Below are 12,439 nucleotides of genomic sequence, written 5' to 3'. Positions count from 1 at the left end.
CACAAACCACATTTGAATCATTTCATATATCTAAAATGTAATGATGCATACATCAATTTAATAACGTACAACAGCTTAACCATCTAAGCACGAAGCTAGGACTATACTCATGTAGCCTCTGTGGTGTTTTCTTGGGTTTCTATCGTGTGTCTCTCTAGTGGGGGGGGGGGAAGCCCAGAGTAAAAGTCCACCTTGGATCCATATAAATGTCACTGTGACGCTTTGAAAAGGAGACCTGAGAACAATACACCATGCCGTAACCAATCCTCTGCCATCCGTCTTTTACACGATAAACATGCGGCTCTTATGCAGCAGCCCCTGTGGAGCACCCCACCCCTTGTTTCAATGGCCTTATATTAAAGGGAAATTAGGGGACATTGAGTTTTAAATGAGTTTCCGACATCTGCTCCGTCGCTGTCACTCCAAACCATTCGTCTCGCTGCGACAAGGGGACGGCATTGCCCACCTCCCAAGCCCTGATGGTAAGTTCAGCCACTTGAAGGGGACCAAAAGGTGGCAACCACAGAGGAACTTATCTAGAACCGTTGAGAGGAGCGCTGTTTGACTGACAAACTTAAATCCGATCATCATCTAGTTGTATTGCAGAAGGAATGGGTTTGAATGGAGAAATGGTTGTGGGTGAGTTATGACCGTTGGCTGTCTTCTTCATCAAACAACTGGATACCCTTTGAGTGAGTTTAACGATTTTAGGACATCTGTATTGGAGTACTTGTTATCAACCTGTGACAAGAAATGGGCTAATGTTTTTGTCCCTCCCACAAGCTAACCCTTGCCCGGTGACTGTTTGGTGTGTGACAGCCATTGATGGCTTATAGAGTTACAACCCACCACAATCATTTTACTGTTGGAAGGTGCAGTGCACTCCACTGTCCCACCGAAGGGTATTTGACAACTGCATGTAGGAATCAAAGGGCTAGACGTTTAGGACAGCCCTATCCGGTTTCAAGCGGGGCAGAGTGAAAGAGCGAGAGAGAGAGACGAGAGCGAGAGAGAGAGCGAGAGAGAGAGCGAGAGAGAGAGAGAGTGAACCCTCTTACCAGGACACAACATGGAAGTACTGCTGTTTAATCAGGCACAGCATACAGATCTGTACCTGTCTCTCACAAAAGGTGATGGATATGTACCTGTCTCTTCACCATGGATGAAGTCTACTCGCCGCTCAGGCCATCCATGCTCACATAGTGCTAACATATCCAGGGCACCATATCAGAGCTATCCTGCACAAGGGAGAATGTGCATGAAGGTGACATGATGTTATGATTTTACATCTCCAAAGTGCTTGCCCCTTGCTTGAGTGCTCCAGCGGTTGTACCTTCGGTTTGAAGTGACTTTGTAACAGCCCTACTTCTCATAATGGGGCGGCAGGTTAGCCTAGTGGTTAGAGCGTTGGACTAGTAACCGGAATGTTGCAAGTTCAAACCCCCGAGCTGACAAGGTACAAATCTGTCGTTCTGCCCATGAACAGGCAGTTAACCCACTGTTCCTAGGCTGTCATTGAAAATAAGAATGTGTTCTTAACTGATTTTCCTGGTTAAAAAAATAAAAAGAACATCCCTTTTGTTGTCCTTCAAGTAAACAAATACATGTCAAAAGGTGCACCGCTGAACCTGAGCACTAATATGACATACATACAGAGATTGTCAGAGCTTTACCTGCAGTATGTCAGTAGAAAACACGGAAAACCTAGATATTGAGAGAGAGGTTGATATCCACATGCAAAACTCCAGCGCAGATGCTGTGGAGACCATACGTGCAATGTGTCTTGTTACAGTGCGCCAGGTACTATTTTAGATCAAATGATTTTGATAATTCTGTGGTTAAAAAATATGTTTGTACTGCTATAATATCTGGCCATATACATGGCAGCCATATGGCACCTTAGGACGGGATGTCATTTCTATGCTGTCTAACATTCACAATCGATGTCAAATGGAGCTAGTTAATACAAATAGGACCACAGCCATACTATCTAAATATATATGACAATTTGGTGGTTAAACTCCATCAGAAAAAATATATAGTAGATGACTATAACTTCTCACAGTCTATTAAAATGTACATTTGAATGGGGAAGCCAAAATCATGTTTGTTTAAAAATCATTGTACAATCACTAAAAGTGTTGCAGAAAATCAATGTGGATGTGAAACTAGGGTTAACATTTTCAAACCAACTTGGGTTTAAGGGGTATGAGAGAAGAAAATTGTTACCAATTTGTTTGCAATGCATTCGAACTGTACGGGAGTTCTTTCTCAGTCTCTGACAAGCAGGTGAGATCAAAGTAAAAGTGGACAAAAGAGGCTCAGCGGTGATTTGTCAGGGGACGAGAGACATTCCCATCTGGGAAAGTGGCTGCAGCCGTGGCCAGACCCTCAGATCACTAGCTCACTAAAGAAACCAAGCCATGAGAAAAAGTACAGCAAAAAAGGTTCAAAGGTCACTTTGATTTGGTCTGGATTATTGGTAACTCCCTTTTTCTGCAAAGAGGCCAAGAAAAAGACCTGTGGCTAATAACCTTTGTAATGTCAGAAAATACCCTATTGTGCACTTTTTGGGGGAATTTGGGGTCAATTAAAAAAAGAAGCCCTGAAATTCTTGCTTTCATTTCTTCAAGTAAAAAGTTTCAAATGTATGTGTTGGTTGCACTTTATATATAGCATAGTTTTTAATCATTTGTCAAATGAATGATAACACACTTGGCTGCAATAGTTGGGTGTAAACTTTCAGAAAAAAAGGTTCTGGATAGAACCAAAAAGGGTTTGGGTTGCTTGCTTCATATATGGCACCGCTAAAGGTTCTATATAAAACCTTTTTGCAGGGTTCTTTGATCAGAACCCAAGGGGTTCTTCTTCACTGAACTAAAATTGGTTCCATTTAGAGCCCTTGGGTTCCATATAGGGTTCTATATGCAACCAATTTCAGTTCTACGTATATATAGAACCGTATGGGGTGCCACATATGAAGCAAGAATATAATGATTTTTGGTTCTATATGGAACTTTTTCTTCTAAGAGTGTGGTATATAGCGAAGCAGTCTTGCTGACACGTTTAACCAAATGGACCATGGGAGATGACATGTGGTTTAATTAAAGGAATAATCCACTCATGAAAACGATATTTTGGTATTTTTTAAAATTAGTCCATTGTTGACATACTCCCAACATGTTTTGCATGTCATGTTTTGCATCGTATGATGCAAAACGGCAAGTTACAATTTGCTTTTTGAAATCCCGATATCTTGAAAGATTGATTGCAGACATGCAAAACATGTTAGGACTGTATCGACAGTGGAAGAATGAAAAACATACCAAAATACAGCTTTTGAATGGATTATTCCTTTAACTTTTAAGCTGTGGATAAAACTGGGGAATCATAACCAAAACACAACTCAAAACAACCAAATCAAGCCATGTAATCAAGCCGGACATTTACAGTTTGGTTCAGTTGTTAAAACTTGATTGTGCCCAACTTCATTCCAAAAGGTTTGATGAAAGATAGGTCAAACACTGTGAAAAATACAGTAGATCGTATAAAACCAATAGTGACTTTGTCACTAAGTTTGATAACAGTTTTATTACATTTTCAAACCATTTAATCATTTATAATCCAAAAAGGGTTTTTTTCAGAATAATTGAAGCATCAACCATTCAGTCTATCTCTTCCTTCCTCTCCCTCTGTCTGTGTGTGTGTGTGTGTGTGTGTGTGTGTGTGTGTGTGTGTGTGTGTGTGTGTGTGTGTGTGTGTGTGTGTGTGTGTGTGTGTGTGTGTGTGTGTGTGTGTGTGTGTGTGTGTGTGTGTGTGTGTGTGTGTGTGTGTGTGTGTGTGTCGCGCAAATCAGACTGTTCATACTGATTATTACTGAGATGCTTTGTGGGCTGCTATAGGCCATCATTAAAATACTTGCTGAAAGAAACAGCAGACCACATCTTAAGTGCCAGCAACCCACCGTCTGTCAGAATCAAGCCACATCAAGACAGTCTCTCAGAAATGGTCACCAGCACAATGTATGACATACACTGGTTGGCTGATGTTTTGGTATGTTGTCTGACTCGCAGGCGTCTACGATGCGCAATGCTGAGTGTGTTATATGGCCACCTTTCTATTGATTCAAGTAAACCTCTTATATTTGACAGACAGAGGCACCACAGTAGGTATGGGAAGGGAAGACAAATGAACAGTTCACTCCTTAGGGAGTTTTGAACGATGGCCTTCGTCGCATTCTCTGGAGTAGCGCCAAAGGGCAGAGAGATGTGTAGATGGTGCTAATTACGAGAATGACCAAGATGGAAGCAATTTAGGCAGTAGTCATTTCCGTGTTACTCTTCCGCCCACCGGCTGCAACATAGCCTGAGCCTTAATATTAGGAATATAATAGTCTAGGACTTCACAATCTCAGGCAGAGGAATGAATGCGCATATTGTGCAGGAGGAGACAATATAATTGTGGACTGCACTGGGGACTCAAACATTGGCTTAATGCCAATAATGATGCTTCTCTGCTTGTTCAAATATGCTGGAAATGTATCATGGCGAATAAACTTTTCAACTTTTGATTATAGAAAAACAAATCGATAGTTTTAGGTCAGTAGTGAATTTAACGGTTTGCTCTCCGGGATGGCAATGATATGAAGTTCTGAGGATACCCGTCTGTGACAAAAGGAAGAATCCCTAAAGTTATTCTGTGGCTTGCCACGATCCGTCCCCGTGCTTTTCATGCCTTATTGGAGATAGGCGATGCTCTCCATCAGAGGCACATTGCTTGAAGTTTCCGTTGTGAAACGATCACAACAAAAGAAAGATTCGGGAAAATTATAAAATACTCAAGCTTATAATAATATATTGATTTCGTAATATTTAATGACACCTGCTAGCGTTAATACATTGGTAGGACAGTCACTTGAGATATTTGGACCACCCTGAAATTAATATTTAAATAAATACATTTCAACTATTTGAGAGTGTGATAGTGGAAACACCTCATATATGTTTGGCTGATTAGATTATCTGATCAAAATCAAATAGGAAAAAGTCTGAAATGTAACATCATTATGACAATAATTTACACAAACCGAAGGCCTGGGCAAACACATGAAATGCTCTGAAATGCTCAGTTACATGTAATCTATCAAACCACTTAAAACAACACGTAGACTACTATTATAATATTATGTGAGACACTATTTTAATATGGACCTAATAGGCGAAAGAAACTAAACCCTAAAAGTTGGTTTCCTGATCCCTGGGAGTCTTGGTTAGGCTCATTTAAATTATCTAAAAGTTTGCAGATGTTTCCAATAACCTTAACTTTGAGCCACGAACCAAATGTTTTGTTTTGTTTAAGACTCCTACCTTCACCTGTTAAACTGAATTGATAGGGCACTTGGATAGGCGCGCATGTCTTAAACCACAGTACAGTACATCATTTGGTATTTGGGATATTTCAAAAGAGGAGTTCAGAGGGAAACTGCCATCAGATGGCTCGCTCTTTGTGATGCGGTTTTCCGCAATAAGCCACTGTGTGTAATGCTGTGAAATTTTATCCACGCTGCACTCTCTTGATTCACGCAAGGCTGATACCTTGCCTCCCCCTTTCCTTTGTATCAATTGGTCGGAGTTCAGGCTATTGTCACTGGAAGGTTCTTTTAGATCTGTGCACGCTGTCGATCAGCGAAATCTCACGATAGGCTCCTTGTAGGATCCAGAACTTTTTACAGTCCACTGTAGGGAGAGCAAAGGAGACGATAACCGCCAGGACGAGACCACACTGTTGTCAACGCACCGGCCCTAATCGACCACGGCTTCACCAGATCACTTCAGATAAAGAGACGGCAGAGGAACACATCTGCGTGCCAATGTTTCATGGGCAGGATCATTACCTTTTGCCACCACTACGGCAAAGGCATACGCCAACTCTTTAATGGGACCCCGGAGGCCATTTCTATCCATTCTTGTCAGAATCTTACGATTTACAGCCATGCCACAATGGTTATAATTCAGTTCCTGTTGTTGCTGAGTTTCTTGGACCAAAGCAAGCAGGATTATCTGTCTCCGAGGCTTGCTAGGACTTCAGGCGCGCCTTGTGCCAGGGGCCAGGCGTGTGACCCAAGGCAGCGGAGAGATGCTGGGGGACGCGGTGGAGTCTACGAGCACCTCGGAGGAGCACCAAGATGCAGAAAACTTTACTGTGCAACTAAATATCATTTGCAAATACACCCAAGCGGGAAAATAGACGGTTCTCTTGAGGAAAACAACCAATTTAGTAAGTATAGGCTATAATACATGTTGTATTTCCTTTATATGTGTAGCCTACGCGTAGAAAAAAGGTTATGGGTAGAACCAAACATGGTTATATGCTTGCTTTACATATGGCACCCCTTAAGGTTCTTCCAAGAACCGAAATTGGTTCCATATAGAACCCTATGAAATCCAAGGGTTCTATATCGAACCAATTTTGGTTGAGTGAAGAACCTCCGGCGTTAAAAGGGTTCTATATAGAACCTTTAGGGGTACCATAATATATGACGCACGCAATATAACCCTTCTTGTTTCTATCCAGAACCTTTTTTTTCTAAGAGCGTATATATTTTGTTTTATATTGAAGAGTTCATGTGGTTAAAGAACACTGTTTGTTTCATAAGCCTTTGGAAAACTTAATTATAACGGAAATATCTGTTGAATTTAATAACTTATGTTTTAATTGTGTGGCGCTGTTAGTATCATTCCATGCGATTTGGACTACACTTTCATTCATAGCTGCATTAGGTCAGGCATGCTCTTTATAAAACAGTATTCGCCTATGGGGTGCAGTAGATCATATAGATGACAACACCGGTAGGTAAGCTGTCATACATGTGATGCAATATATAACAAACTGATCACTTCCCACTGTTCCACACATAAACTGCCCCCCAGGCTACTTCATCAGGGTCATAATTACGGATAATTGGTATACTGAATGGTTTCCTCTTGCATATTTGACTTGGGCAGTGTAATGTTTGTGTATCTTTGAAAACGTGACCAGAGGACACTTATTCACTGTAGTATTTAAACACTTAGGCATAGTCACGTATCAGGCAATAGAGCGCCCATTAGCCAAACCCAAACACTAAATTGAGGTCTATTTACATATGAACATCATAATTAACAGACAATGAGAGACACAAAAGCTGGGTCGTAGCGGATGTATTTATCCAATCAATGACGATTATCCGAAACCACTGAATACCCTACATAGACTAATCAATGGGTGACGATAGAGCAAATAAACCCAAATGTAATATTTTTTAATCTTACAACTTCCAAACATCCAATTAGATCTTAATTTATCAAAGTTATTTGTGAGAAAATGGACTTTTGTGATGACATTACATATCCTCCAAAAAATAAAAGATACTGCAGTCAAGCTATTTTTTAAGATAAACATTTCATATACGTTGTGTTTCTACACCCGACACTTAACCAAAACGCATAACGTTTATTATCATGATATAGCCCAAAGTCTTTCTGTGCGTAATGGAGCCAGAGAACGCCGAAGCCTCTACAAGTCATCCAAATGATAGCGTCATGAAGGACAGTACTACTACTACTACTCCTATAGTCTACTATAGCCTCGATGCAAATGTTATTCAGAATGTATTAATGCATAACATTTGGTCTCATCTTCTCAGGCATCATGGAGATCACAGCAGTGGATGTTGGAGTGGTAGCGATAAAGGGGATATTTTCCGGGAGATATCTGGCCATGAATGATAAAGGACGTCTATATGCCTCGGTAAGTGTTGTCACATTTGCCAAGATACCTAGATATTCATTAAGAGGATTCGGGTAACAAGGAGAGCTATTTGATTCCATCTATCCATTGGGCTGTTTATCTTGCGTAAAACTGCACCAAACTGGAGGGATTTCCCTAAACAACATATCTTATATGAGGCTTGTGCGACTGCTCCAACTAATTGGTCACTGGTCTAGTTCTCAAGAGTTTGAAGCAACCTATCATCAATGCAAGGCATTATGATCAATCACATGGAATGTTTTTGTGTGGGTGCCTGTGTTTGGTTTTACTATCTTTGTGGGGCCCAGAAGTCCTCACATTTTGCTGGTCCCCACAAGGAAAAATGCTATTTTAGGTTTAGGGGTTTGGGTTAGAATTAGGGTTAGGGATAATATTATTTTGAATGGGAATAAATTGTTTGGTCCTCACAAGGATAGCAAAACAAAGGTGTGTGTGTGCGTGTGGATGTAGATGTCAGTGAATCAAGGAGGCCTATTTGAATAGCTTTCATGTGAAATTGTGATCTCATAGATTCACGTCTATTTGTGTTGGTCCAATGTCATTAATTAAATGATTAATGAAAGGACTGATTGACAATGATGAAAGGTTGATTGACATTGTGTTATCTTTCAGGATGTGTTCAACCAGGAGTGTGAGTTCCTGGAGCGGATTCATGAGCTGGGCTACAACACATATGCTTCACGACACCACTCCACTCTGCAGCCCCCTGCAGTGGGTGGCAGTGGCAAACGACGAGCCAGTGCCAAGAGGCAGTGGTATGTGTCCATCAATGGTAAAGGCCGGCCAAGGAGGGGCTTTAAGACACGCAGCACTGACAAAGCCTCCCTTTTCCTGCCTCGAGTGCTAGGCAATAAGGACCATGAGATGGTGCGAAAGCTCCGTGACAGCCAGAGGCCTCCAGCTGGACAGCAGAGTCCTACTATGGGTCGGGCTGAGCACCGGAGACGGAGACACCGGGCCCGTGGCAGAAAGGGCAGAACCAAGAGGCCTGGTGACTGACTGACACTCGCCACTGCCTGAGCAGTAGGCCCTACTTCTCCGCTGAGGAGCACCAGTTCACGGCACATGAAAATGACCAAAAACGGACTTACTGAAATATCTGTTTTTAGAAGGAGAAAATTTCACTTGGATCAGTCAGTGGCAGCAAGCTATACTTCATTGTACAAGCTCCCGCCACAATCCTTGCTTGACATACATGCAACTCGAACCATCCCCCACAACTATTGCAATGCCAACACAAGATTTGCCTGGGAATTCGAGTCAGGCACATACATCTAAAGTTAGATCTACCACTACACAAGTATGAAAGGATGATAGGTTTGGTGTTTGTTTTGTACATACACGTGTGAATGTGACTAAAGTCAACACAGCTGGATATCTTCTTACTGTCGTATTACCTGGAAGAAGACAAGTTATTTTTGTGTTCTTGTGGAACTTTTTTAAGATCATAATTTAATTTTTTATTTCACCTTTATTTAACCAGGTAGGCTAGTTGAGAACAAGTTCTCATTTGCAACTGCGACCTGGCCAAGATAAAGCATAGCAGTGTGAACAGACAACACAGTTACACATGGAGTAAACAATTAACAAGTCAATAACACAGTAGAAAAAAAGAGAGTCTATATACATTGTGTGCAAAATGCATGTATATATGTATACAGTTATTTTTCATATCTGTTTCATTTATTAGCAGCTTTAAGTTCAAGTAAGAACTGGACATCATTCAAGTGCTTACAGAGACCAAGTAGGTGGTATGCGCCATCATTCAAGTGCTTACAATGAGCAAGTAGGTGGTATGCTCCATCATTCAAGTGCTTACAGAGACCAAGTAGGTGGTATGCTCCATCATTCAAATGCTTACAGATGCCAAGGAGGTGGTATGCTCCATCATTCAAGTGCTTACAGAGACCAAGTAGGTGGTATGCTCCATCATTCAAGTGCTTACAATGAGCAAGTAGGTGGTATGCTCCATCATTCAAGTGCTTACAGAGACCAAGTAGGTGGTATGCTCCATCATTCAAGTGCTTACAGATGCCAAGGAGGTGGTATGCTCCATCATTTAAGTGCTTACAGAGACCAAGTAGGTGGTATGCTCCATCATTCAAGTGCTTACAGATGCCAAGGAGGTGGTATGCTCCATCATTTAAGTGCTTACAGATGCCAAGGAGGTGGTATGCTCCATCATTCAAATGCTTACAGATGCCAAGGAGGTGGTATGCTCCATCATTTAAGTGCTTACAGAGACCAAGTAGGTGGTATGCGCCATCATTCAAGTGCTTACAATGAGCAAGTAGGTGGTATGCTCCATCATTTAAGTGCTTACAGATGCCAAGGAGGTGGTATGCTCCATCATTCAAGTGCTTACAGATGCCAAGGAGGTGGTATGCTCCATCATTCAAGTGCTTACAGATGCCAAGGAGGTGGTATGCCCCATCATTCAAGTGCTTACAGATGCCAAGGAGGTGGTATGCTCCATCATTCAAGTGCTTACAGATGCCAAGGAGGTGGTATGCTCCATCATTCAAGTGCTTACAGATGCCAAGGAGGTGGTATGCCCCATCATTCAAGTGCTTACAGATGCCAAGGAGGTGGTATGCCCCATCATTCAAGTGCTTACAGATGCCAAGGAGTTGGTATGCTCCAGAGAAACAGAAATACAGCAAAGCACTTTTTCAAACTAACATAAAAAAGAAAACAAATAAAAACATGGGAACACATTTATTTTGAAATGTACTTATGATGTGATAATGTACTGTCTGTAAACTGCGAGAAGTACTTTGTATATTGCCAATGAAATGAATATTTATTTGGTACCTGTGTATTTTAAATTATTAATGAGATTGTTTCTACATTTACCAATGTTATTATTTTTTACTTTGTTGTAACCAACCAGGCGTACCCCTCACTCAAATGTATGGTAACAAGACAAATGGTCAATCTGGCTTGTCAAACGTGTCTTTGTTTTGTTAATTGGTGTAACTGGCTAGTGCAACTGAACAGACAAAATACATAAAATGTACTTATCAAATCCTCTTTTTCCATTTTTGGGCATGAGATCACACTCAACTGACTCCATTTTGTCCTGCCCATGACCATGTTTTGTACTTCAACCCAGGTTGGGATAATCTCTTGTCAGTTTTGACACCACTGTTCTGACACCAATTAGGCCGAGCTTTGGCCTTCCATGTTGCTCATAGATTGCCGTTCTGTTCAGAGCAATGGGGGGATACAGCTTCGTTCCACTCTATGTTAACACAAATATGTAATTGTCATGATTTTTTTCCCACCACCAATCAATTGTTTTATGGTGAATGTTGAGTCATGAGGCTATAGTGAACACTGTAACATGTAAACAATAAACTATCGAGTATTTGTTTTAATGTGATATGGACATTTTTTTTTTTACCTGTGAACGTTGTGTTTAAAAAAGGCTTCTTGGGGTTACGAGGGAGGTCTAATGTTAGCGTCTGAGTTACCTCTGTCAAGGTGAGGTGATTATTACACAGTTTCAAAATAACATAGGCTACTGATGGCAAAATTGACATTTTAAAAGCTGAATGGTTGTTTCTTTATTTCCAAGTACTTTGTGCTTAGCCTTCATCAAATCCAATAGTGTAATCCCACGGTCCTGAAGTAAAATGGCTCTCACGGCCCTCCAACAGAATGGAACTCTCTCAGGGGAACCAATCCCTTCTATGAGGCACTGTACCCTTCCCACTCATTCAGAGTGACTGCACCCGTTTTAATGACAGAGAAAGTGTTAGGGATACAATAACATGTTTTTAATTGCAAGCACTGTCATTGAATGTTTAATTCAAGTTTATATGAACAACGGAACCTTGCAACCACCCACTAACTGTGTATTGCTAAATCTATAGGAGCATATAAAGAAGTGTTATCCTATACCTTGAGCGTCTGAAAGCTCCCTGAGCATGACAATAGAGCGTCTCTAGGGGAACCTGGGAAACTGTGTCGCCCGAGACATTCTTCTGTTTTCAAAAACGACCAAAGCCTCAGATCCAATAAACAAGGCAATCCCCCCTGAAAAAGAAACTGTGTCATAGAAAGTGTAACATGTTGCTATAGTTTGTTATGAAACTCTAATATTACTTAACCGGAATGTGGGACTTTTGATAAGTGGAAGTATTGAATTAGCCTTTGTGTTTCCCCGCCCGCTGTCTTATTCTCGTCTAATCTCACGGGACAAAACATCATATCTTCATCTCAATAGCCTGATGACTAGGGCCTAGCCTAAGTGGTCACCCTTCAAAGATATGCATTTATCAGCCAGACAATAAAATATACATTCTGATGCAGCTTTATATCCGCTGACTAACGAAAACATATGCTATTTCCCAGGAGAGCATTAGACATGAATTACAGTACCAGTCAAAGGTTAGGACACACCTACTCATTCAAGGGTTTTTCTTTATTTTTTAAACTATTTTCTACATTGTAGAATAATAGTGAAGACATCAAAACTATGAAATAACACATATGGAATCAGGTAGTAACCAAAAAAGTGTTAAACAAATCCAAATATATTTTATATAAGGAGATTTTTCAAAATAGCCAGCCTTTGCCTTGATGACAGCTTTGCACACTCTTGGTATTCTCTCAACCAGCTTCA

At 41.0% G+C, this 12,439-nt stretch overlaps 1 protein-coding gene across 1 annotated transcript; it reads left to right on the top strand.

The window, feature by feature from the left end:
- Positions 1 to 5,996: 5,996 nt before the first annotated feature.
- LOC135554174 (fibroblast growth factor 3-like) lies at positions 5,997 to 8,875 on the top strand. Its single transcript, XM_064986293.1, has 3 exons — positions 5,997 to 6,276; positions 7,685 to 7,788; positions 8,422 to 8,875. Exons 1-3 carry the CDS (start codon positions 6,000 to 6,002, stop codon positions 8,806 to 8,808), a joined length of 768 nt encoding a protein of 255 aa, XP_064842365.1. The 5' UTR covers positions 5,997 to 5,999; the 3' UTR covers positions 8,809 to 8,875.
- Positions 8,876 to 12,439: the final 3,564 nt, after the last annotated feature.

The sequence above is a fragment of the Oncorhynchus masou genome, chromosome 2, assembly GCF_036934945.1.
Source record: "Oncorhynchus masou masou isolate Uvic2021 chromosome 2, UVic_Omas_1.1, whole genome shotgun sequence".
Taxonomy (NCBI): domain Eukaryota; kingdom Metazoa; phylum Chordata; class Actinopteri; order Salmoniformes; family Salmonidae; genus Oncorhynchus; species Oncorhynchus masou.
Note: the sequence above shows the minus strand (reverse complement) of the source record. Positions and strands in the feature narration are given on the sequence as shown.